The sequence below is a fragment of the Pogoniulus pusillus genome, chromosome 21 (genome assembly GCF_015220805.1).
Source record: "Pogoniulus pusillus isolate bPogPus1 chromosome 21, bPogPus1.pri, whole genome shotgun sequence".
Taxonomy (NCBI): Eukaryota; Metazoa; Chordata; class Aves; order Piciformes; family Lybiidae; genus Pogoniulus; species Pogoniulus pusillus.
The window spans coordinates 18,615,369-18,642,132 of record NC_087284.1 but is presented as its reverse complement, the minus strand read 5'-3'; the positions used below and the strand labels follow the sequence as shown (position 1 = coordinate 18,642,132).

General features: G+C 43.5%; 2 protein-coding genes across 4 annotated transcripts; one reads left to right on the top strand and one right to left on the bottom strand.

Annotated features, from left to right (window-relative positions):
- Nucleotides 1-3,138, bottom strand: PPP1R3G (protein phosphatase 1 regulatory subunit 3G). The gene is made up of 2 exons (XM_064161135.1): nucleotides 3,063-3,138; nucleotides 1-2,681 (listed from the first exon to the last, which is right to left on the bottom strand). Exon 2 carries the CDS (start codon nucleotides 2,049-2,051, stop codon nucleotides 1,188-1,190), a length of 864 nt encoding a protein of 287 aa, XP_064017205.1. The 5' UTR covers nucleotides 2,052-2,681; nucleotides 3,063-3,138; the 3' UTR covers nucleotides 1-1,187.
- On the top strand, nucleotides 2,466-26,509 carry RPP40 (ribonuclease P/MRP subunit p40). 3 transcript variants are annotated; one of them, XM_064161134.1, is made up of 9 exons: nucleotides 2,466-2,733; nucleotides 9,091-9,336; nucleotides 16,663-16,807; nucleotides 19,144-19,212; nucleotides 20,750-20,845; nucleotides 21,948-22,073; nucleotides 23,780-23,978; nucleotides 24,538-24,672; nucleotides 25,928-26,509. In XM_064161134.1, exons 2-9 carry the CDS (start codon nucleotides 9,322-9,324, stop codon nucleotides 26,124-26,126), a joined length of 984 nt encoding a protein of 327 aa, XP_064017204.1. In that variant the 5' UTR covers nucleotides 2,466-2,733; nucleotides 9,091-9,321; the 3' UTR covers nucleotides 26,127-26,509. The 3 variants fall into 3 exon arrangements, with proteins under 3 accessions (XP_064017204.1, XP_064017203.1, XP_064017202.1); XM_064161133.1 differs by lacking the exon at nucleotides 2,466-2,733 and adding an exon at nucleotides 7,096-7,196; XM_064161132.1 differs by lacking the exons at nucleotides 2,466-2,733; nucleotides 9,091-9,336 and adding an exon at nucleotides 14,718-14,985.
- Nucleotides 26,510-26,764: the final 255 nt, after the last annotated feature.

The following is a 26,764-nucleotide window of genomic DNA, read 5'->3' as shown; positions in this document are numbered from 1 at the left end:
TGACTTTTTGAAGCTTTTAGTTTTTAATTATTATTACAAACTTATTTGCATTGGCACTTTCTGCTTCATTTCAGGACTTGGGACACCAGCAGTAACCTTCAGACTCGCAAGGTAATAGACTAGAAATCATCTCAAGTCCATCTGTGTGCACAACAAACCCCTTCCCCAGCAAGATACAAACACTGAACACAAAGTAGCAAAAGAAGACAAATAAATTATAGATACTTGAGAAATGTGGTGCAAAACGTAACCAGAGAGCTGAACTAAGGCACTTGTTTTCCTTCCGTACTGAGGACAGCCTCTCTGCATTGCCACTCCTTGGTGAGAAGTTCGTCCAGATAGCTTAGTCCCTGCTCCCCACATTAGGGAATACTGAACTCTGGGTGAGACAGGCACCAGTTTTGACTTCACAGTGTGCAAGTGGGTAGTACCAAAGTTCTCCTGATCGACCACCATCACAAGTCCTTTAACTCTTCCTTCATCCTGGTGTCAGAATCATCAGTCGTGTGAAAAGAAGTCACCAGTCTATTTTAAGCAAAAGCACTTTTGCACAAGTCCCTGTTGGCTTCTCTTAGCCAGACCCAAGCCTGGGGAAGGCAGGAAGCAGTATGGAAGTGTGCCGAATGACAGAAACCAGAGCAGCCCAGTTAACCTCCAGATCCAGCCCCAAAACAAGCTGCATGCCTGATGTCTGGAGACATCACCGGCATGGCAAAGGTGGGATGGGCACACATGCCTGTCACAAGTCTGATGTGTTCACAGCAGTGAATGTTATGACACTTCAGTGAACTGAAAAGTAGTAACAAAAAAAGAACAAAAAGAACAATTGCTGTCACAGCCCTCAATGTGAGAGGGGAAAGTAGGATCCTAAAAGTTCAATCTGTGGCAAAGTGAGCTTTCACACAAGTTCCTTGTGCATCTCTTGATGATCAGGTTAAGTCACACCCAAACCAAGACCTCAAAATTCACTTCAAGAGGGGAAAGGCAAAGCCCCTGCTACACAGTCTCCTTCTTCTCTCCAAAACCAAACAGAAACCAGTTCCACAAGCCACAGCAACGCGAGTCTACACACATCCACCTTTCACTAGTGAAACCAAAGCAACTGCTTAAAGACCACCAGATTTCAGGTAGTCTCCGGGACAGGTGCCTTGGCCCTCCCTTCCAACGGACGGCTGGTTGCAGGGACATCAATACCGGGGTGCAGCCGGGCTCGGCGGGGCGGAGGGCACAGGGCTGACCGCGAGTAAGCCGCAGCATCTCAGGGTGTAGTTGCGGCCACCATTGTTGTCCCAGGACTCTCCGTGCGGGCTCCTGTAGCGGATGGCGAAGTGAAGGGCCGAGCCTTCCCTCAGGCTCGGCGGGACGCACAGACTGAAGCAGTAGCGCTCGGCCGGAGAGTCTCCCACAGGCAGCGGGGCCGAGGGCAGGGGGACTGCCGGAACGTCTACGAAGGAATGCCACTCGTTGAAGGTATACCGCACTGTCACCTCCTTGGGGCCGGGACACCCGAGCACCTGCACCGTGCCCCGCACGTCGGTCGGGGCCGAAGGCCGCCCCAGCCGCTCCAGGCAGACGCGCTGCCGCCGCAGCCGCTCGGCGCTGGGCTCCCCGCTGTCGGGGAACTCGGGCAGCAGGCAGAAGGCGGGCGGCGCTGGAGCGTCCTGGCCCGGCGGCGTGTCCCGCTCCTCGGCGGGCGGACTCTGCAGGCGGGACAGCGCCGCGGGGGGCACCTGCGGCTCCTCCACCTCGCTGAAATGCTTGACGCTGGCGAGGCTCAGCCCCAGCGAGTCGGCGAACTGCACCCGCTTCTTGCACTTGCTGCAGCAACCTTCGCCCGCCGCTGCCTCCTCCTCCTCTTCCTCCTCATCTTCCTCCTCCCGCGGCTCGCCGGGGCTGGGGACCGTCGGCCTCCCGCTTTGCCGCGGCTCCAGCAGCACTGACCGCTCTCCGGCCACTTCCCGCTCGATGTCGCGGGGCAGCGGCGGGGCCGAGACGCGCAGCCGCTTCTCCTCCGCTACCAGCTCCTGCCGCGGCCGTGCGGGGCTCGCCATGGCCGGGCGCCCCCCTGGGCCCGTCCCGGCCGCCCCTATGGCGGTAGGCGGGCGGCCCAGCACCGCTTTATCCAGCGGCCCCACCACAGGCCCCGGGCGGGGGGCGAGTCCCCTCCCGCCCCTCCGCGCCTGGGCCGGAGCCTCCCCGCAGGGCTGGGGCGGGACCTCCCGGAACGGGCAATACGGAACCAGGGACGGGCGGCCCCGCACGTCCTCCCGCCCGCAGCCCGGCAGCGGTTACCAGGGCGAGGGGGAGAAAGCTGCGAGCAACGCTGTCAGGAGTTACGGGCTTTGGGTGAGAGATGGGGAGGAAAGAGGAGCACCCATGGAGCGCGTCCCTCCACCGCTGCAAAGTCGGGCCGAGGCGAGACCCGGCAAAGTCATGAGGCAGACTCCATCGTTGCTATAATTAATTGTTATCATCTTTACCTGTATTTAGATTTCCATCGCAGATAACCCACAGGAGAAGGCCAGAGGGTGAGGATGAAGCCGAATGCCCTATCACCACCTGGGGCAGGTACTACCAGCTTCTGCCCGTATGTGGTGGTGGTCGTGAAACGTCTTACCTTCTGCAGCACAGAGACAATCCCCCCACCCCGGATTCTCTGTTCGAATCGCTTTCCACGAATCCTATCCAGAGAGAAAAGCTTTGAGACCTGAGCTGGAGGGCAAAACCCCAAAGGTAAAAAGCACACCAAAAGCATTCACTTTTTAAAGCGTGATCTATTGTATAAGCAAACCTTTTTAACCATGTTTCACCCACACTTAGTACTAGCAGTACTCCGCTTGTGGAAAAGCAAGCCCAGAGGCTCAGGAGGTATACACCTGCATGCTGTGAAGGTCCAACTGCCTTCAGAGTTTTCAGTTAAAAAAAAACAAAAAATCGAGGGAAAAGCCAGTGTTTTAAACAAGTAAAGAGAAGCAGAATCTCCCTTGGTTTTATTTTCTCAACATGATATGTCGTAAGCAGCACCCACTAAGACATTTTTATTAGTATGGTGAGAGCCATACCTGAGAGTTTGCCAAGTTTCATTCTCTCCTTTGTGCATGCCACTGCTGTTGTCCTGAGGTGATTTGTACCTAGGACTGCAGAAACACCCTATTATCAAAACTTCCCTCCATGGTTTTTCTCACAGAAGAGACACAAAAGAAGCATGTAACAGTGTTTTCTGAAGCAGTACACTTGCAGCATGCATTTATCAGGGGATTTTTGTACATTTTGCATAGTTTGTTTTATTTTTAGCTTCGTTTTGGTTGCCAAAAAGCCTCTCAACGTGAGTGCATAAAATGCAGTCCAACTGAGCTTGCAGTCTGGATTCCACAGAGATATTAATCAAAGCAGCAGAAACATCACTGAGCAGCTTCTCAGGCCAACTCCCACTTGGCTCCAACCACCTTTCAGGGAATTATGAATAGCAAAAAGGTCTCCTTTCAACCTCCTTTTCTCCAAGCTAAACAGTCTCAGTTCCCTCAGCATCTCATCGCAATGCATGTTCTCTAGACTCTTTATCAGTTTTGTTGCCCGTCTCTGGACATGCTCCAGCAACTCAAGTGTCTTTGAGTAGTGAGGGCCCCCAGACTGAGCACATTTGAAGTGTGGCCCCTCCAGTACCAAGTACAGAGGTAGAATCACTTCCCTGATCCTGCTGGCCACAAAAGGAATAAAAGACGCTGGCTGTGCTAGTGGAAAACATGATGAGTACCAGTTGGCTGTCAACTGCTCATCACCACCACTCGGCTGTAAGCTGCCACATTCAGCCAGCTTATAAAATATATATATTGAAGACTCTTTATATAAAATACAGTATTACTACCATCATTTTCTTGGAACTAATATCTATCTTGTGGTGAGGAAAAACAGAAATGAAAAAAAAACCCCAGCCCTTCCTTCCTCATGTGGTGTTTATCCCACCAACACATGCTTTCCTAGCTTGCCAAATCATTAGCAAATGTTATAAGCAGCAGAGGGAAAAATCGTGCCATTTGCTGATAAGGCAAAACCATTTGGACTAAGAGAAATTACAGAGGAACATGAAAGGTTCAAGCCAAATAAGGGACAGCATAACATGAAACTTTCTGTAAATATTGATAAAAGTTAAGTAATATTTCAGCAATTAATATTAATTTCTTATATATCCTACAACTCTGGGAGCCAGGCCTGGGAAAAGGAGTGCAGCACACAGAAATTAAGCAAAAGTCATTAAGGCAGTAGAAACTGGCAGGGAAAGAATTAAAATCAGGCAATTAAGAACTCACAAAAGGAAGTCAGATTTTTCAGTGGTAACTGGTTGGTGCAGAAAAGGAGTAATTTAAAATCAGATGAACCTTTACCACAGATGTTCAATTGTGTGACAAACTGTGCCAGTGAACATCACATCAGGGGGTATTTGGTGTTCTCTCTTAAGTGTTTCAGAATGCATTCTCTTAACAGAAGGAAGCAACAAGACTCTACATTTTCTAAATGACATTTACCTTTGTTATTAGGGAAACATTAAGATAAAAGCAGAGAGACTTCCTCATAAAGCAGAGACAGCAGCTTCACAGTCAGGAGGCTGACCAGTTATGTTCAAGGCCATAAATAAACACAAGATCAACATGACACTTTCTTTGATTTCATCCCTTCTTCTTTACCAGCTGCCCACTACCTTGTCCCCATCCTGCATTCAACACAAACCTTGCAGGAGCATTTGCAGCTTGAAATAACTGAAGGATTTTGTTGATGGAACTACACCTCAGAATCCAGAAGCCAGTTCAAACACTGTTTGTAATTTCTTTTGACACACTTTCAATAGGAGCTTCAACCTTCAGATCTAAATCCAGCACATTTTCCAGTCAGTCAAAGAGGAAACTATCCAACTTCTGGATGTGCTTACTTCAAATATGCCACATCTCTCCCTCCCTTGAGGTTTTTCTAAGAAAATCTCCTGTGACAACAGCTTATTTGAAACTGTGAAGAAGAAATAACTCCTAAATGCTATGAAACAATTCTCAGGGATTTAGAAATATGCAGGAAGTATCATACTTCATCCAGAAAATTACTAGCAGCTTTTCTCAAATTCTAGCAGCTTTTATTCTTGTCAAGGGTAGGGGCTGGGCTTGCCACCAGACAGGTGCTCTCTATGAATCCTCTCCCTTCCCAATGGGAAGAGAAAGTGAATAGAGAGTGAGACCGATAGGTTGTGAAAGAAAACTAAACCACTTTGAATGAAATAGGTACAAAGAGATACAAACCAGTATGGAACCCAACACTTTGATGACAATGATATCACTGTCACCACTGATGCTGGGGTCAGGCTTAGGGGAAATCCCAGACTGCATTAAGAGGCAAATAGAAGCAGGATTCAGGAACTGGATTTTGAAACTGGATTCAGGATTTCATGGATCAGGGTCAAAGGCAGAATAGACAGAGTCGTTCTCAGACACTGGCCATTGAAGAGGAGGCTTGACTCTGGTGATCCCTCAGTTTTGTCCTGAAGACGATGTCCATGGGATGAAACACCTTGTTGGTCAGTTTAGTCACCTGTCCTGTCCACTTTTCCCTGCAGGTGCCACCCCTGACCTTCTGCACCAAAACATAGGGCACTGGATTTAGCAGTGTCCATGGTCTGCACAGGAGCAAGTCCAAGCAAGAGCTTTTCTGCAGCCCAGCCCATGGCAGTAACTCTAACCATAAGTGTTATCATTGCTCAAAGCAGCCACTGTCTGTGAAAACAGTCAAATCACTGAACAGAACTAGTTGCATTTTAGCTCAAATCAGGACAGTTCTGAACCATCTTTGCTTTGAAAATCATTTAGTTATTCATCCCAATTTTAAGTCATGTTGCTTGTACAAAAACAACATGGAAGATATCTCCTTATTTTCTTTAAACCCCAAATGCTTCTTACCCTGTGGGAAACTGTAGCTGCTTTATGGTTTTAGCAAGGATAGGATTCCAGTTTGTTATGTTCATGAGGACAGTCAGACACCAAGTGAAAAACCTTATACTGCTCTGCATAAAAAGTATTCAGAAGTTAGATTATTAGACCTCAATTTCTTCTTTATGCAGGAAGACCAAGCAGCTGTACTCCAAAAAAAGGCATGACATCTGCAGTGGAAACAGTACTGAAATGGGAACAAGTATTTGGATGTGATTGAATTTCTCAGTCTTAAATACAAAGATTTTAATTTCTGCAGGGTGTTCAGCAAGCAAAATCTTTCAGGGCTTTGAGTCTCAATGACTTATAGATGTCTCCTGTATGTTTTGTCTTGTCTCTCAGCAGACCTGAATCTGACATTCCTTATGGGATGTAAAGATTACTTTAAATACCTGAAAATGTGATCTGGTATAGGTTCAGCCGAGTACTCCAGGTCATCCTTAGTGAGCTGAAAGAAGCAACTCAACACGGAGAAACTCAGCCTAAGGAAGCCTACCCAGCACCCGTGAGCAATGTCAGAGCAATCATCAGGCCTAGCCCTACCTAGCCGGGGGGCCCACCAGGCCCCCCGGCCTTTGAATCCCCTCCACCATTCACCCAGTGATGCACCACGGAGCACTCACCAGTGATGATCCGAGGAGGATCCTTCTGCCCAACTGGGCAAGCTTGAGGCTTGCCTTTCCTGGGGTCACTTATAAAGGGGAGTGGGTGGGTGGGGGGCTAAGTGGTGACACCTGGGGTGGGAGGAGACTCCAACAAGACCCAGATTGAAAAGGGGAGTGGGTAGGGAGAGCTAATTGGTGACACCTGGGGTGGGAGGAGACTGCAATAGACTCCAGATTGAAAAGGGGAGTGGGTAGGGAGGGCAAAGTGGTGACACCTGGGGTGGGAGGAGACTCCAATAGAATCCAGATTGAAAAGGGGAGTGGGTAGGGAGGGCAAAGTGGTGACACCTAGGGTGGGAGGAGACTCCAATAGAATCCAGATTGAAAAGGGGAGTAGGTAGAGAGGGCAAAGTAGTGACACCTGGGGTGGGAGGAGACTCCAACCAGGTGTTACGAGATTGGGGGGAAAAAAGGGGGGAAATGCATTGTACAGGAGAGCGAGAAGGGAAGGGAGAGGAAAAGGATGGATATGAGAACAGGAAGATGGAATGGTCTGTTTGCAGTCATCTTGAACGTTAAATTGCACAGCAAGCGACCTGTGAGTCTGGGCAGTCCTGTTTTCCTTGTATTTCTTTTCCTTTGCCTTTCTCACATTTGTCAGCTTATTTTTTTTACAGACTGGATAAATATTTTTGCTTGGTGTTTTTGGAGATCAATTTGAAGTATGTAATAAAATTATATACAAATCATTACTGAATAGAAGTCAGCAGTAAGATTTTGTAACATTTCATCACGAACAACAGTTTGCAAGTTATGCAGAGATGTCTACCAGGAAGCCAGAAACATGCTCTGATTTCAGCTTGGAGATGAGAAGACTCCACAGAGACCAAATAGTAACCTTCCAGTACCTAAAGGTAGCCAACAAGAAGGCTGAAGAGGGACTGCTTACAAAGGCCTGAAGTGGCAGGATGAAGGGCAGTGGTTTTAAACTAGAGAAGATATTTAGGTTGGATGTTAGGAGAAAGATCTTTACCGTGGAGGTAGTGGAACACTGGAACAGGTTGCCCAAGGAGATAGTTGAGGCCCCATGGTTGGAGATAGTCAAGGTCAGGTTCATCAGGGCTCTGGGCAAACTGAATTAGTGCAGGATGTCCTTGCTGACTGCAGGGGAGTTGGACTAGATGACCTTTGGAGGTCACTTCCAACTCAAATTGTTCTATGATTCTATGTTCTATGGTTCTATGTATTTATTCTTGTTTCCCTGAATCACAGCAGTGAGTGTATTTCCTGTATTGGCATGAAATACCCTTTTCAGTTCCTAATATTGAGTATATGGACAAGATTCCAAGTGCTTGAACAAACACTAAATTCAGACTGGATTTGGCCTTAACTGTGACAAAACTCATGTTGCACACAAACTTTCCATTCACTAAGGTTTCTGAAGTGTTGCTTGGTTTATGTGGCCAGGTTTGGTTCATACCTTTGATATTTGTACGGTATTTAGCTAAACTTTTCATGTTTATGTGGTACACTGAAAATCTCCTGTTGTTTGTCAGACTTCTAATCAGTTAATTATATTATGATGAAAATCCTGACATGTACAAGCTGACATCCTAACAGAGAGACTTGCTGTTGCAGCTCAGCAATTTAACCCAAGCAGCCAGTCTTTGAAACAGGAAAGTTCGGACTATTAGTGAGAAAAATGGTTTCAGATTCCCAAAAGGATTCGCAGCACAGGAGTTGAAAAGGGTTTTGTTGTGTGGGTTTTGTTTGGTTCAATGTGGACCTCCAGAAAGCTGCAGAACCACATCTCTTTCAAAGGTTTCTGATGAACATGAGGATCCAGCTTCTCACATGTAAAACTTTTATGTTTCTGTGTCTTTTTTCTCATTTAGCAATCTAGGGGAAATGTGATTGGGATTCAATTCTTGCACTATATTATGGTAGAATATTGCTTTGGACCTCCATGAAGAAGTTCTCCATCTAATCCAGTCTGGTTTGTTATAAAAAGCATTCTAACTATCAAACTATTCCTGGGCTGTTAAAATTATCAATTGTTTTCTTGGCATCTATCTTAAATTGCTGGATTTTGCTCCTGCCCTGACACGTATCAGGCTGACTTTGAAAAACAGAAAACAATGTCTTCTTAAAACTCAGTAAGGAAGCTTATCCAGACAGAAGACTCATTTAGCTCTTCACTATGGACACTCAATGCTTGACATACCCTCCCAAATGACCTCCTAGAAAGTACAGAAAGCATAAATGACATCTCTAGAGCAGCTTTTTGAATTGCTAGCACATAAACCAGCTATCCAAGGCATCAGAAATTTTACCCCTCTAAAGCATTAGGAATGCTTTAGAAATGAGAATTGGAAATGAGACACCAAAATGGAAACTGACATGAACTTGTACCCACATTAATACTGTTCTGTATTTCTGTGTTTATCTTTGTCACAAGCAGCAAGGCGTGGAGCTCACTCAAAGTCAATAGTGACAGGATTTCATTTGGACTCTCCTAGGACAACAGAATTGCCTGGCTGCTCAGAAGGACCTTCATGACGTCAGCTGGCAAAAGCTCTGCAGGTGTTTAGAGTTGCGTTTGACGTGGCATCAGAACTCTGTTGGTGTTTAGAGTTGTGTTTGACGTGGCATCATGGAATGAGAAACTGACCTCATTAGCTCAGACATCTCTCTGTCTTTTGGCAAAATAAGAGTTGTGCAATATCTCCTGTTTCACTGATTCCTGGGAAATGCCAGCCAACTGGGTGAGTCTGTGTTAGTTTCGTTTCTTTTCCTGTCTCTTTGCACTTCCGCAGGACTGCCTCAGTTCCAGTTTGTTCTCAGTTGCTAAGCTGTGATACTACAGAGAAGAACAGGTACCTGACAGAGTAGATAGTGTAAGAGAGAATATTTATCCAATAGAGTATGTATTCTGTAAGAGAGAGAATGCTTATCACAGTATCACCAAGGTTGGAAGAGACCTCATAGATCATCAAGTCCAACCCTTTACCACAGAGCTCAAGGCTAGACCATGGCACCAAGTGCCACGTCCAATCCTGCCTTGAACAGCCCCAGGGACGGCGACTCCACCACCTCCCCAGGCAGCCCATTCCAGTGTCCAATGACTCTCTCAGTGAAGAACTTTCTCCTCACCTCCAGCCTAAATTTCCCCTGGCGTAGCTTGAGGCTGTGTCCTCTTGTTCTGGTGCTTATCTCAGCCATGTATATTGATTCTTACGATTACAAACATTGGAACCTCAGTTGACGTGGCTAGAGATTTCAGTGCTCACCCCCTCAGAAATCTGACTGCTTGGTTTCTGGCATAGAAAGTTAGCCAGATCACAGAGTCATAAAACTTTAGAGGTTGGAAAGAACCTCCAGAGATCGAGTCCAACCCCCTTGCCAGAGAATGATCCCCTAGGGTAGTCCACACAGGAATGCATCCAGGCAGGTTCTGAAAGTCTGTAGAGAAGGAGACTCCACAACCATTCTGGGCAGCCTGTTCCAGGGCTCTGTCAATCTTACTGTAAAAAAGTTTTTCCTCCTGTTGAGGTGAAACTTTCTGTGTTCCGATTTGTATCCATTGCTCCATGTCTTACTGCCACTGAGTAGTGAAAATAGATTGGCCCCATCCACTTGACAGCCACTCCTCAGATATTGATGATGACACATTCATGAGATCTCCTTTCAGTCTTCTCTTCTTCAGACTAAACACCCCCAGGTCTCTCAGTCTCTCTTTGAAGGGGAGATGCTCAATCAAGTTCCCCAGTCATCCTCGTGGCTCTCTGGTAGACTCTCTCCAGCAAGTCCCTGTCCCTCCTTAACTGGGGAGCCCGAAACCAAGACACAGTATTCCAGATGTGGTCTAACTAGGGCAGAGTAGAGGAGCAGAAGAACCTCCTTAGATATGCTGGCCACACTTTTCCTGATGCACCCCAGGATGCCACTGGCTCTCTTGGCCACAAGGGCACATTGCTGGCTCATGCAGAACTTGCTGTTCACCAGGACTCCAAGGTCTTTCTCCAGTAGGGCAGCACCCAACCTGTACTGGTGCCTGTTGTTATTCCTCCCCAGATGCAGGACCCTGCACTTGTCCTTACTGAACTTCATGTGGTTAGCCTTTGTCCAGCTCTCCAGCCTGCCCAGATCATACTGGATGGCAGCACAGGCTGATGGGCTGTCAGCCACACACCCCCAGTTTTTTATCATCAGAAAACTTGCAGAGGGTTCACTCAATCCTCTCATCCAGGTTGCTGATAAAGATATTAAACCAAAATGGACCCAGTACTGATCCCTGGGGAACAGATGTGGTAGGTGACTCAGCTGAAGCAGTTTGCAGCACAGCATTACTAGGTGCTTTGTGTGAGAAGGAGCAATACAATTTAGTTTTTTACGCTAGAAATCATTTGTGTCTGTGTCAGGACCTTTCCTGCATTCTTTGCAATTTGAAGCTAATAAAGTCCAAGTCTTCCAGCCATGTCAGTAGAATCAGACTGTGGCATTAAAGACTTATCGAAGAATATGATCATGATTCATATCATCATGAATTGGTATTACAACCTTAATAAAGCTCTTATAGGCTCCTTGCTCCCAGTACCAGCTTGGCAGAACTCAGGGCAGTTCAGTTTTGGAGCCATCTGCAGATAAGACATAGTTCACATTGTCACATAGTAAATATTTAAGTTTAGCTAAATATGTTTCCTTTACTGGTATCTGGGCTACTAATCTGCTCCAACTCTGCTTCTGTCTCCATTTTCATATCCAACTAAAACAAAAAGACAAATCCCACATGTCTCCTATTTCTTTTACTTCCAAACTGACAAGACATTTAAAGGCTGCTACTTCCGTGACTCACTGCATCATTTCTAATGTTTCTATAATGCAATAGAGTGTAAATGCAGCTGAATAGTGCCAAAACTGAGTCATTCATCTTTTTACTTGGAGAAGCAGAAGGACTCAACTTGCTTTCCAACTTGTTGGAAAATATTTCAAGGAGACATGCTGAAAGGAGTTCAAAGCAATTCAGTCAAAAGAAGACAGTGTTCAAACTGCAGTGATAGATCTAAAGGAAGTGATTGTCCCCCGGTAGTCTGTGCTGGTAAGGCCACACTTCAAATACTGTGTTCAGTTTTGGGGCTCTCACTACAAGGAGGACAATGAGCTGCTGGAGCACATCTAGAGAAGGGCAACAAAGCTGGTGAAGAGTGTGGAGAGCAGGTTTTGTGAGGAGCAACTGAGGGAACTGGATTTGTTTAGTCTGGAGGAGACCTTCTCACTCTCTATAGCTCCTTGAAAGGAGGTTGGAGAAAGATGGGGATTGTCTGTTCTCCCTATTAACAAGTGATAGGACAAGAGAAAATAGCCTCAAGTGGCACCAGGGGAAGTTTAGGTTGGATATTAGAAGAAACTTCTTCACCAAAAAAGTCATATACATTGGAATAGGCTCTCCAGGGAAGTGGTTGAATCCCTATCCCTGGAGGTGTATAAAAGATGCATAGATGTGGTGCTGAGACACATGCTTTAGCACCTGACATTGTAGAGATAGATAATGGTTGGACTTGATGATCTTAAAGGTCTTTTCCAAACAAAACAATTCTGTGACTCTTTGATTCTGTGAAGATGTTCCTGAGTAAGAAGCGGTGCTGTTCGCATCCTGCTGTCCTCCAACCATACAACAGAAGTGCATGAGGACAATTAACAAACAGAAAGCTTTTCCTGCTCTATGTTATCCTGTTCTCCACAGCAGTAAGTAGGTCACTGTCCACTCATCATGTTGGACTTGGTTTAGACCATGAATAACTTTATTGGTGTTAAAGGAGCAATTCTGAACTTAGGCTGCTGCATGTAAGTGCAGGACAGAACTGAGTCTGTATCAAACTGTGTAGAGTCTCAATTACAAACTCATTCCTTGTAGCCAATGTTCACTCTCCTCCACATACCACTGTTTCCTAATCATATCATCGTCCTGCTCGGATCCTTTCCATCCCATCATCTTACTTGCAGACCTAAGAATAAGTAGCCAGGACAATCTCAGGGAACCAAATCTGGAGTCCTTAGTTATCTTGTGGAGTAAATTATTCATCAGTGTCACAACTAAGGTGAAACAACAAACTCAGTAGTGGATTCGTTTTCATTCTGAATACTGAATGGATTCAGCAATTAAATTACCCTGAAGACCTATTTCAAGACCTATTTCAACTCTCTCTTCTTCCTAGTTTTCCTTTTTTACCCATTTTCCTGAGTGCTGCTTTTTATTTTATATGCTGCTTTTTCCTTATACAAGTGAGTGGGAAAAATGGGATTTCTTTCTGCTTCTACAAGCAGAATGCATCCATTCCCCACAGGAATCCCTTCCTTCTCACTCAAAGAACAAAAGCTTTATCTTAGCCAAGTGCAAACGCTTCTAACTGTGAAGCCTTTCTTACTTTCAAATGGGAGGATTAATATTTAACATTCCATGTATCTTGCCTGCCATATGGTCAGGGGGTGTCTTATCCTTATGGTTTACAACCAAACATGTAGTCACCATTTCTTGATTAATGTTACAGGACAGGAAGATCCATAAAGTGTTGGCAAAGAACTTGCAACAAGATGCAAGTCACTTCCTTTATCCTGCAGTAGAGAAAAGCAGTGAGGTGGTGACCCTGCAGTATGTTTTGCAGACAGCAACGGGAAAAGGCATCAGTGTTTCTTTGTCTCATTATGGGAGAAAGAGGAGGAGACATATTTATGACCCATGGAAGGTCAAGGTGGATGTGGAAACACTCTCTGGAAGGCTTCCCAGAAGAAGTCTTCACACCTTGAGTACTTTCTTTCTTATATCAAGTCTGAAATTCCCTCTTTCAGTTTAAAAACATCACCTCTTGTCCTGTCACAAGAGGCTCTGCTAAGAAGTCTCTCTCCATCTTTCTTATTGTCCCCTTTATGTACTTAAAGGCTGCAATGAGGTCTCCCCAGAGCCTTCTTTTCCCCGGGCTGAACAACCCAAATTCTCTCAGCCTGTCCTCACAGCAGCAGTGTTTCATCTGCTAATCACTGTTGTGACCTCCTCTGGATATGTTCCAACATGTCCATGTCCCTCCTGTGCTGAGGACTCCAGAGCTGGACACAGCACTTCACTTGAGTTCTCACAAGAGCAGAGCAACAGAATCTGCTTCTTCAACCTGATGGCCAATTTAATTCACCTTAAAGACATCAATTTCAAGGTACTTAACAGATACTTGTTCAGATTTGATTTTATGGAACTGTACATCTTTTAATCACGTTCTTTTGAAATCAGAAAATTCAGCAGCATGAAGGAGTCAGAACTGTGCTTCAGTGGAGAAAAATATACAAGAAAGAAGCAGTTGGGCTTCACAACTACAGACCTTGTACATCTTGGGAAGAGATTCATTTTATAGATAAACAGAATCAAATTTCCCCAGTCCTAGGAAGTATTTTAGAGATCTTTTTTTGTGGCAAGCTATTAGCCTGGGCTGCCTCAGGGCATTGCCTTCCTCTTGTTTATAGCCTGTAACTGCACATACATAAAAACACATTACTCTGTCCTGGGTTAGAAATCCTTGGGGAAAATTGTCATAGCTTTACAAATTTAATTATGTCAAATTTAAAATGTGTTTTGGTTGGGTTTTGTTTTTCTTTTTTCAGTATTTAGAAACCCCACATCAAATTACTCACAGACTTGTAACAACCACTATTAAAATGTCAGCATTTACCAGGAATTAGTGTACATAAATACAGCCCACTTAAAGACAGAAATTTTGTATGCCACTATTTTCGTCATGCTCCTTCTGGGTTCCAGTTTGTGCCCGTTGCCTCTCGTCCTGTCGCATGGCACTGCTGAAATGAGCCTCGTCCCATCTGTTGCCTCCTGTCCTTTAGCACTGAGAAGACTCCCCTCGCTGCCTGCCCTTCTGCAGGCTAAACAGCGCCAGGTCTCTCAGCTTCTCCTCCTCAGAAAGAAACTGCAGTCACCTCAGCAGCTCGGTAGCCCATCCTTTAGAGACCGCAGCTCCAGACCAGTTCATTATATACTTAGTTTAAGACCTTCTAACGCCACCCTTCCGACCGCAGTACTGCGCACACGTAACGGGGCCGTGGAGCTAGGGGCGGTGTCCCATCGCTGCCGCCCCTGCGCCGGGCATGCGCACACCACACGGCGTTCCCTCGGAAGCAGCGGAAGTGACCTCATCGCACAACTTCCCCGGTCCTCCGCCTGGTTCCAGCGGGGTTTGTGTGGCTCTTTCTTCTGGGAGCGGCTGTGGTCCCCGCGGGGCGGGCGGACGATGTCGGCGCCCCCACTGCGGCGGCTGCGGCAGGTTCCGCGGCACCTGCTGGTCTGCGAGAAGGGCCACGTGCGGCACCCCAGCTCGCGGCACGCCGCGCACGTGCGGGACCACGCCTACAACTGCCGGGTGGGTGCGCGCGGGCGGCGGGCGCGCGGTGACCGTTAACGGCCGTTACCTCTGGCGGAGCGCGGGCAGCGCAGCGCAGCGCAGCGCAGCTGCCCGCCTGAGGCAGGCTGAGGCGTCCGCGCCTCGCCGCGGAGACCGGCGCGTCCCCTTAGCCCGGCTTGAGGTCCCGCTGCTTTGCCAGCTGTCTGGTCGGTGCTGCAGACTATTCTAGGAGGTATTCCCCTTCGCGTGCGGGCACAACTGGGAAAGAGGTGGCAGTGTCTTGTCAGTGCTGACTGATGAGTATGGAAATGTCCTCAGTTTGAACCAGAGGAGGTTTAGGTTGGAGACTGACAGAAACTTCTTCACAGAAGTGGTTATCAAACGCTGCAACGGGCGGCCCGGAGAGGTGGTTGAGCCACCATGCTTAGGGGCATGGCTTAGCACCAGACTGGTTGAGTTAGGTAAGGGGTGGGCTCGGTGATTTTAAAGGTCTTTTCCAACCGAAACTGATTCCATGAGTATCACGGGGAGTGGCGCCCACAAGTTTGTAGTCAGGGCAGCGAAGGGAGCCCGTCAGTGGTGAGGGAAATTTCAGCTAAAATCTGGCTGCAGGTGTGTCCTGGAAGTCCCCTTTGTTCACGTTGTCCCTCCTCCAGCCAAAATGCTATCAGCAATAACTGCTTCCTTCTCTAGATGAGTTCCAGGTGTGCCTGGACATTGCAGTCCTGGGTAGCTTGCTTTGAGTGATTCTACTTTAGCAGGGAGTTGGAGTAGGTGATCTACAGAGGGCCCTTCCAACACCTAGCATATTGGTAATTTTTGTTTTGGATAACTTAAGAGCATGTTTTTGCCAGTTGGCTCTCCTTTCTTTGCTTTCACGAAAGTGTCAGGCCCTCTTGCTATTTCTTTAGTGCATTATTTTAGCAGTTACCTTGTGCTTTGTACTTGTGTGGCAGCAGCCCAGCTGTCGGTTGTTACTTGTCTTGTGTATGTGTGCAAAGGCTGATACGTATCTGTTCCTTGTGAGCTTGAGGGAGTGATGAGCATGGGAATGAAGTTTATGCTGCTGGTGCACAGTTACGGAGAAGCTTGGTGTTTGCACTTTCCTCCCAGGCTTAAGAATTTTCTTGATCTATAAAACCCATACAGGAAAGGTTTTAAACAAAAGGGAAGTTAGAGCTAGGCAATTGGACCACAAGATGGACACTGGTATGGGCTGCCCGGGGAGGTGGTGGAGTCGCCGTCCCTGGGGCTGTTCAAGGCAAGATTGGACGTGGCACTTGGTGCCATGGTCTAGCCTTGAGCTCTGTGGTAAAGGGTTGGACTTGATCTGTGAGGTCTCTTCCAACCCTGATAATACTGTGATACTGTGAATATTGAGTGGTGAGTCTAGTAAGAAAAGCTAGGTGTTGATCCCTCATGAAAATCAATTTCCTGCCTTAAATTTTGTTAGTTAGGTCATACTGTGTAGAATTGAGTGCAAAACACAAAACCTAGACAATATTTTTGCTGTACTTAAAGGCTTTTTGCAAGTTGATGTATTTTGAAGAGAGTAGCTTGAAATTTGTTTTACATCTCATTTTGGTGTAATGTACTGATACCTTTGAAGAGAAGCTTTTTTCCTATTTTATCACTTGATTTTCTTTCAGAAGTGATTTTGGGATGTGATTTACGTGATGAATTTGTTCCTAACAGGTGTCTTTTTTGATCCCTGAATGTGGCCTCCTACCTGAAGTGCTGAAAAGTACTCTTACAGATGTTGGAGAGTACTACCTGCTGAGGAGTTTATCAGTTCATGAACTGGTCTCTCACGAATTCATTGATACTTTTGTGAAGAAAGGTATGGAGGAAACCAGAATATGACAGATGCAGTAATAGTGTATATTTTTCATCCATTTATTATTATTCTGAAAAGTTTTGAAAGGAAGGTGCAATACTAAGAAAATTCTCTTTATCTGTGTTTTTCTGGTTTGTGGTGTGTTAGCATTTAATTCTACCGTCAGGAGGGCTTCCACGTGTCCTCATACATATTTTTCACATCTCATCTTTAATCAGATTCTTGCAAAAATCATCTGACTTCTCCCTTTCTCATTTCTATTTCATCATGGAGCTTATGTTAGCTGTGCTCAGCAGGAGGAAAATGTACAACTTTTCTGGTTGGTTTTGTTGATTTGGGATTTTTTTACTAATGGAGCTGCAGCAGGTTATCTTACCCACTGAGAGCAAAAAGAATTTGAAGAAAGACTCTTGATATACCAACTTGGCATTCATACAATCATAGAATGTGAGGGGCTGGAAGTGACCTTGAAAGATCATCTAGTTCAGTGCTCCCGTCACAGTAGATTCACCTAGAGCAGATCACACTGGAATGCGTCCAGACGGTTCTTTAATATCTCCAGAGAGGGATACTTCACAGCCTCCCTGGACAGCCTGTTCCAGTGCTCCATCACTCTTACAGGGGGAAAAACTCCTCCTCAGGTTCACATGGAATCTCCTATGCCTCAACTTCCACCCATTGCCCCTTGTCCTGTCACTGGGCATCACCGAGAAGAGGCTGGCTCCATCCTCCTGGCACTCACCCTTTACATACTTATAAACATGAATGAGATCACCCCTTAGTTGTCTCCTCTCCAAGCTAAAAAGCCCCAGATCTCTCAGTCTCTCTTCAAAAGGAAGATGTTCAACTTCTTAATAATTTTGGAGACTCTTCGCTGGACTCTCTCAAACAGCTCCCTGTCCTTCCTGAATTGGGGGGCCCTTTTTGAAGACTGGGGTGATGTTTGCCATCCACCAATCCCCAGGCACCGCTCCTGTTCACCATGACTTACCAAATATGATGGAAAGTGGTCTGGCAGTGACCATCACCAGCTCTCAGCACTTGCAGGTGCATGCCGTCAGGACCCATGGACCTCAACTGTTCCCTAACCCAGTCCTTGCTAACCCAGCCCCCATCAACCAAGAAAGCCTCCTCCTTAACCTTCCTAGTTGGCCAGTCCCTCCTTCCACGATCTGTGGACTTTCTTCTTCCACTTGATTTTGTTCAGCAGCTCCCTACTTAACCACACAGGTCTCCTGACTCTCCTTGATTTCCTGCTCACAGGAATACTCTGATCCTGAGCTTGGAAGAAGTATTTCTTGAATATTAACCAACTGTCATGGGCACTTTTGCCTTGTAGTACTCCATCCCATGCTATTTTCCCTAGTAATTGCTTGAAGAGGCCAAAGTTTGCCCTGCTAAAATCTAGAGTTGTGGTCCTGCTAGATATTCTGTTCCTACTACTCAAGATCCTGAACTCCACCATCTCATGATCACTGCAGCCAAGGCTGCCCTCCATGTTCACTGCTTCAGCTAAACCCTCCATGTGGGTGAGTCCAGCAGTGCTCCTCTCCTATTTGGCTCCTCCACCATTTGAATCATGAAGTTACTCTTGATGCACTGGAGGAAACTCCGGGAATGTGGCTGACTAGCTGAGTGGGGCTTCCAGCAAATGCCTGGATAATTAAAATCCCCCTTGAGAGCCACGAGGGATGTATGCATAAGCATTTAAGTATGCATGGTACTGCATACTTGGAGCTTGCTGTTTTCACTGAGTTTGTCCAGGATGAATGTTGTACCCTTCAGAAGATTGTCAGGAAGAAAGAAAAACTTTGAAGGGAAAAGAGGAGAAATGAACAAATGGGTGAAATGGCAGAGTTCTAAATAATGTGACTTGTATTTTCTTTGGCATGAAAGCCATTAATGAAGTGAATAGTTTTATGGAAGTAGTATGACATTTGTACACCAAATTTATAGGATCTGATTCTTGCATTTTTAAGAAATTGATTGTGGCAGATAATACTACCAAATATATTTAGTGGTGTGAGCATCTTTCACCTTGTCTATATGTGAACTAACAATAGAAATGTGTCTGGTAAAAAATAGTATTTTCCACTTTCTCATAGGGGCAGGTGGCAGGTGGGAAGGATGTCCTTTAAAATAGTGCTGGTATGGGGTTTATAAAAAATAACCAAACACTATTGTGCTTGAAAAGGTGGAAGAAAGCTGTTGAAAACAGAAGGGTTTAAAGTGATTCAAATGGTGTCTGGCATGTTTGATTATCTTGAGGTGAATCTTTCTTGTCGTCATATTTGTCTTTAAACACTGTTATCTCTTGGTCTTCTGCTTTACCGTTAAAGGTTCATGCTACGCACTTACCTATAACACCAAAATTGATCAAGATAATACTGCAGCTCTGCTACCAAATGGTATGTTTTGGTTTTAATAATACATATGTCCTGACTATGATCTTGGGGTGGGGTTTTTTTCACTTGGAGTACTGTAAACTGAAAAATGTAATGCTTACTGTACTTGCCAGCTTTACTAGAAACATGTAAAGCTGGAAGATACTAGTTTTAACTTGTTCCAATCCTGCTATTATTTAATATAAAGCAAGTTTTAAAAAAAGGCTTCACTTTTATATAGTGTCAGATTTTCAGTGCTTCAACTGTGACTGCAGTTGATACAAAGGATTAGTTTTTTGAAAATACTACATTCTGACTTACTGTTTCCTAGTAGTTTTAAAAACATAAGTTGTAGTACAAGAGAAAAATATCCAGTCTTTATTCTTGAAGAGTTATGTAAAGTGTTAAAATACTGTCAGTGTTCCAGTGAGTTCTTTGGGATCCCGGAAGCGTGCACACACATGGGTACCCCACTCTGGGTACAACTTCAACAGTTTATTATAGCTCAAATACTAGAATCATTAAGAGAGATATATACTGGAAACTACAGTGCTGAATAAGATATGACAAAGAATGCTGAGTAACTTTATTTATCAAAGGGCAGGTTATACTCACTCTATCCACCAGCAAAACTCCTGAGATGTGTAGACTGCAGGGCTGGCAGGCACTTATCTTCTTAAGGTAGGCATCCCCAGCAGAAGCAGCAATTGTCTGCTGGTAAGACTGGTGCCACTTCAACCCAGCTACCTAGGCTCTCCATATATATAGGTTCAGAATTCTGTGACATATGGCCAGTACGTCCCAGAAGGCCAAATCAAGGAGAAAGGAGCTCCTCTATTCTGGAATTTCTTACAAAGCATCTTTCCTTACTGCTCATGTGCATACTTGCAAGCCCTGTTTTCCCCAGGTCTTACCTCTACTAACTTAGTGAGTGTCAGCCTGTTGTAAATTCTTATCAAATACATGCCAACTCTTCCTTCTTACAGTTTGTCATAAAACTGTGATGGAAATGTTCCATCTCAGGCGGGATTCTGCATGCAGAGAAAATGAAGCTATTTTGTCCTTAAATATTATTTTTATTTCTATTTTACAATATATAAAATATAACAGAGACATAAATTGGTCTCTTGGCATCGAGCTTAAGATGCTCTAATGTAACAGATGCCTGTCAGGGTATAAGTAAATTCAGACTTTTCAGAGGAGAAATTCTTTGTGCTCTGGTGGCACAGTCCTAGCAAAATACGTTTTGGTAGTGATTGGTAATGGAGGAAAGTTTGAGGCAGTGATGTGGGGTAGTACCCTGGGAAAGCTATGATGGTCTCAGGAATAATAGTATCCTTTCTCATTCTATTTCATAAGAGCTCTTTGAGTAAAAAAAAATTTGAGTTTTAACTTTTTTTGTGAGAATTAATCTGGTTAATCCATTTAACTGGAGCTAAGGAGTCTGGATTACATTAGTAATACCATGGATCCAAATATAACATTATGCAAGGTATACTGAAGACTTCAAAGGGAAGGAACTATAAGATTATTTATATTGAAGTTTGAGGTTTTTTTATAGGCAAGCTAATTCTGTCAGTGGATAAGGATACTTATGAGGAGCTTGGACTGCAAGGTCGCCCTTCTCAGTATTCTGGCAAAAAAGCAATGAGATATAGTAAGTATTATTTATGTTAATAGTGCTTATTTTATATCTGTCTGTGGAGCAGCTTGTTTGGATGCTAAACCAGAAATGCTGTAGTTTCTCTTCCCTTAAAATTTTTTCTTGTGTAGATTTTGTCTTTCCACATGCAGATATGAGGGCTTTTTCCAGATAATAAGGACTTTTTTGAAATAATAAAGCAATTATAAGGAAACAAGGGTCAGATCTCCTTGGTATTCCATGCAGTTTTTTGATTTCTGGGGGGTTTACTTATGCTGGAGCTATATAAGACTCAAGAATTTTTGTATATTGTTCAGAGTGTCTATGCCTTTTAATTTTTAAATACTAAATTAGTTAAGGTAGAGCTTAAAAGTTGCACAAAATTTGTAGAAAAACAGTGAAGGGCCTCACTGAAGGCTGCTTGCTTGAAAGGGAGGATTATATTATGTTTGACACACTTAAAATGGGAACCTCCCAATAGCAAGTGCTTGGGAAGTTATATCAACTTTTAACAGCTTCAGAGCAGTGTAATTTTGTTTTGTTTTATAAATAGTTAAAGCCCATGAACAACACAGTATCTTGAATGTCTTAGAGCCTGCAGTAGTTGCATAAAAATGGAAAGGGAAATTTGTTATCTGCAATTGAAAGTTCTGCAAAATTGGACACCGCTTTACTATTCTGATTGACAAGTAAAATGTATGATGAAAAATAAATATAACTTTTATCCTGGGACTAATTAATCTTGAAAAAATGTCATTACCATGTATGTGGATTTTGATATTAAACTCTGGCAGCTTTTTTAATGCAAGTAGTTTGCCTGGTTGTCAAGATACTTTAAAAATGCTGGTGTGGGACTTCTGTCACTGCCATTTCAAAAGGAATCTCTCTCTTCAGTCACTGGAAGGCAGTCCCAGATCGTATCAAAATGAGAACAGCAGGAGGTGAATGCTTATTTATGTAATGGAGAGTCCTATTTGCATAATCAAATACTTTAGAAAGATTCTCTCCATGTGACTAGGAAGCGTAATGTTCTTGATTCCTTTATGCTCTTTTATTTTGTAACGAATTTAATATTATTTCACTTGACTAACAATTACTTTTTCCCATTTTTTTGTAGTTATAACAATTAACTTGACCGATTCCAGCTTTCACCCTGATAGCAAGATGCATAACAGAGTGCTTTGGGCCCTGAAAGACAAGAAACGTTTAGAATTTGACATCCTACTGGCCTGGAATCACACAGGTAATGAGAACTAAATGTGAAATTAAAATGTAACTGACCTGAAGTCCAAGTATTTATAGTTTACTGTTTTTTTCTAGTCCAAAATGCTTTAGAGTGGTTCTGCTTTGAGTCTCCTCACTAGTAAGAAGGGGTGTTAAAGAGGTCCCTGAGGATGCTTGCCCATCTGCTTTTTACACTGTTACTCCTTCCTGACTCTTTGAACGCAAGTGTGAGTGAGTTCACTGTTCTGAACAATTAATGCTGCGTACAAGCTCATTTAGCAGTGTCTGTGTTTCAAGCAAGTCCATCATGTGTCCTCTCCCCCTTTTTGAATACTAATCATACATAAATGGTTTAAAAGCTTGCAGTCTCCATTCTTCTAGTATTCAGGAAAGAGTCACAATGAAGAGTGTTATTACTATAAATAGAGACATAAATACAGCTAAGGTTGCAGATCTTCAGACTCAGCTTGCTTGGATTAATTGACCCTGAATAGAGAGAAAAATGCCTCTAGGACCAGTGTCTTTCTTATGCTTGTTGCTGCCAGTGTAGTGCAATCCAGGAATAATAACACTCTCTTTCTTTAGATCGGAAAAACAGGTCAGGTCAATAATTCCTGAGTGTGGAGTCAAATCTCAGTGTCTTTCTGTGCAGCAATCTTGTGCTCCTAACACACAACAGACTCTCAGTTCCTTAGTTCTGACAAAATAAAACTAATGGTTAATTATCCATAAGGCATTGTGTGAATTCTGCTGGAATGGGAAAAAGAGAGCTGTATTTTGTCAAGAGAATCTGTGTCTAAACATTCTGCTTTCAGCCTTCCCATTGATAACTGGTGTTTCTCACTTTGTCCAACACTGCTGCACACCCATAACCAACTAAGTCACTTTCCAAATGCAGGACTTCTGTTTCCATACCTACTTTTCCCACTTAGTGCTTCTGGCACTAAGTGGAACAGAAAAGGGGATGTGGACTGTTTCATGTCTTTAGTGAGAGAGGCAAAACTGTCTTTTCTGCTGTTGCTGTAATTGCCATGACAGTTTTAAATGTTCATTGGATTAAATTCATTGGCCTTTAAAAAACATTTACAGTGTATCTGGTTGTCACCATGGAAAGCTGTATCATAGCTAGAGGAATTATCATTTTGGAGTCTTGACTATAGTCTTGGAGTTTCCTGAAGTTAAGACTAGAGCAGCAGATTTTAAAAAGTAGAACTTTCTTTATATTTGACTAAGAATTCTAGTGCAAGGTTGTATGTAATTTGGACCCATTAGCCAACAGGAAGTACAAGGTGAAGGAAGATCACTGCTCTAACACACTTTGGACTCTTTCTCTGTGTGTATGTATATATATATATAATAATACTTAACAAGAATTCAGCTACTGCTCACCTTTCTCGCTGTGTTTTTGGGTGCTTGAAAGATGACTAAAGAGAATTAGATTATCCCTCCTTTTTGTGCTGCCCAAGTGATTCTCCTTGATGAGATAAATATGGGTTAGGGATTTCATAATTTTTGGTAGTGAATGTTGGATATTGTACTCTGCAGTGAACTCGATCCTGCTATTGAATTTCTTCTGCAGTACTTAAGTGCTGCTCTGGACTTCAGACTTTTATGAATAAGCTATTATTTCTAATTGTTGCTTTATGAAAACTGACTAGGTTTTATGTATCCAGTACTCCTTTTAAGTAGTTCTGTAACAGCTGTTTGTGATCTTGTGTTACTAAGGTGCAGAGGAATCAACACTGTTGTCATACTTTTCAAAACACCAAATACAGGCCCTGAAGCCAAAAATAACATTCAGCACCATAAGAGACTTGCAGTGCCCAGTGTTAGACAGTAACGAACTAGAAGGCAAGCCAGAGGAGTCCTGCAGCACGGAGGACCTGTTTGAATGGCTAGGTGCTGTCTGGAATCAAGTTAGCTTGTAAGTATTTTATTTTCTTGATCCTTAAGTGGATTTTTAAGTAAGGAGAGCTGCACTTTGGCTCTACCGAAGTGGTGGGTGTTTGCCTCAGGATTAAAAGCTTTGCTTCTTCAGAGAAAGCCCTAGTGACGTCTGAAGTATCCACCCAGACAGAACTGGTGACAGAAGGAACTTCAGTACAGACAGTAGGCTGCAATGACTGCCTAAACCCCTCTACCAGGGGAAAGGTAAGTACCTGCACAAGGTGTGTAGAGGTGGACAACCTGTTACATCAGGTGGCTGAGTTACAAGAAACAGTACCTAGGCTGCACATCAGAGGAGCAGAGTTAGCAATTGATAGCTGGTTTCAGAACCAAGTTCCAGCAGCAGACACCACTGAGGATGAAGCACCTTGGACCTTGATATCCCACAAACACGGATCTCTTCCAGCATCTCGTGTGCTGGAACTTGGAATGAATAACTGTGTGATGTTTATCTGCTTAGCAGAGTTAACCATGTAGAAGATTTCAAGTATATTTGTTTTAGTTTGATGACATTTGTTGTTTGTTTTTTTTTCCAGAGACAACAAGTCATCTAGCTTCTTATCAACCTATTGCTGCCCTCAGCCCAACACAGTGGTGGAAAAAGCTTTTTTGTGCACAATCACAGGCTTTATAGTTCCTGAGAAGATAATTCAGTTATTGGAGCAGCTGTGGTAAGGACTGCCAGGAGTGCATTACTAAACCAATTGTGCTCTAAGACTTCAATTTTCAGTGGTGCTGGGAGGGGATAAATACAAAAATATACAAAAGGAAGATTTTTTTTCTAACTAGGAAAGGAGCTGAAAGCTTAACATCAATATAAAGAATTCAGTAAACAATTTTGGATGCTTCAAATTTTGAAAATTTGTGCCTTGTATTTGAGTAATGACTTCACTTTTAATTTCTAAGGATCTGTGGCTCTACTGAGCTCCTACGTATTTTAAATACCCACTTCTTTTTGAAAATTGTATTCCCTCAATTACATCTGATTTAGTATTTGTAATTACTGATGGAAAATATTGAAATCCCTTTATGATATCCAGAGGAGTAGCACAAAGTCCTTGGAGTTTATTGCAGCATTTAACTTAGCGCAAGTTTTTTTTCAATCAAGTGTTTGTTACACAGGACACTGAATATCAGTGAATGAGGTGAATCAATACCAGTGATAAAAACCCAGGTATTGATATAAATACCAAACTACGTGATACTGGTGTATCACAGATCAGTGTGTATCTGTTTGTATTGTATATTGGTGCTACCATCAGCAAATTCTGGAAGCTCTTTGCTCCTTGTCTGAAACAGTGCTTGAAGTGCCTTGTGGCTAGCTATTGTAGCTCTGCCTCGGATAGTATTGCTGTTGTTGTAGCTGCAATATGATCTTTACTCTTGGAGCAGTTTTCAGCTCTCAAGCAGAAAAATTCCCCAGGCTAGGGCGGGAAGACAAATTTCCTTGGCTTTTATTTTACTTCAAAGCAGTGGATAATGTATGGCTTTGATTATTTGTAATCCGGTTCCATTACTGGTGTCAAGTGTAACCTGACTACCTTTCTTTCTCCAATGTCTTTTTTTTAGCACCTGTCCTCAGTATGTGTTGTGTTTTCTGAAAGACAATGCATGGTGTGGAAAATGAAGAACAGCTATTGTACAACTTAAAATGTCTTGTATTGCTTTAAATTGTAGATTTGCCATGTCTGAAAGTACGGTAGAAATCATAAAGAGTATCAGTGAATCATCAAGAATCACCAATCTGACTTAATTTCTCGCTGTCTTCTGAGAGAACCTTTTCTCTTGTATTTATTTATTATGTACTAAAGGATTTTTTTTAACTGCTAATTACAGATTTTCAGTGCATTGACAGTATCTTTATTTTACTTGAACATGCTGTCTGTTCCATTATAATTATTGATCTCCTTGTCTTCTTCCTTACAGTTGCTATTTTGGTGAACCAAAACTGGCCTATTGGCTGACTTTAACTGTGCATGGCTTTGCAGACAGCCCTGTTTCCTGGAGAGGAAGCGAACATGGATTCCACAAAGGAGGAGAGAACTTGTACAACTTTGTAATTTTTAGAAATCTGGACTACTGGCTTCAGATGGCTGTTGGAACTTGTGATGATTGTCCTCCATAAAGCTACATCTACAGAAACTTTAATGTTTCCATATTACTGTATAGACCTAATAAAAGGTCTGTAAAAGTTTTTTTATAAAAGTGATCAGGTAACAAGTACTGAAACTAAATATTATTCAATTCTTTATAGCCCTATGATGAAAGGAATGGATTTTTATTTCTTCACTGTCATACAGTGCCTTCTGAGAGACCTCACAATTCAAACTTGAAGAAAAAGATACATTTTTAAGAGTTACATTCTGATGAAAAGACTGTAGGTCAAAAGTAACTCTGGAATTTTGAAAGTTAGTTTTACAGGTTGCTGTCTAAAATGTTTGGGAGGAAAGCTTGTTCCGGGACTTAGAGTTTTCGTTCTTTATATTAAAGATCTGTAAAACCTTCAAATTCATGTTTAAGAGATATCAGGCTCAATACTGGCAAATAAAAACCCATGCGTAGTTTCCATAATTTGGAGAAAAAAAGTGAAGAAGATATGCAACAGTGGGAGGAGCAGCCATTGAATGTAATAATAGTAAAGCTTACTGAACTGCTTTTGGGGTTTTGCAGATGTTAAAGTTTTGACTCAGCCAGCAGCTGAGTTCAAGTGCAGCTGCTAACACAGAACTCCCACACATCACATTCCTGGTGGGATGGGAAGGA

Coding starts and splice junctions, on each gene's coding strand:
- PPP1R3G (XM_064161135.1), bottom strand. CDS start 2,051: ATGGCGAGCCCCGCACGGCCGCGGCAGGAGCTGGTAGCGGAGGAGAAG.
- RPP40 (XM_064161132.1), top strand. CDS start 14,857: ATGTCGGCGCCCCCACTGCGGCGGCTGCGGCAGGTTCCGCGGCACCTG. Junction 16,808..19,143: donor TGATACTTTTGTGAAGAAAG/GTATGGAGGAAA, acceptor TTACCGTTAAAG/GTTCATGCTACGCACTTACC. Junction 22,074..23,779: donor ACTGGCCTGGAATCACACAG/GTAATGAGAACT, acceptor TGTGTTACTAAG/GTGCAGAGGAATCAACACTG.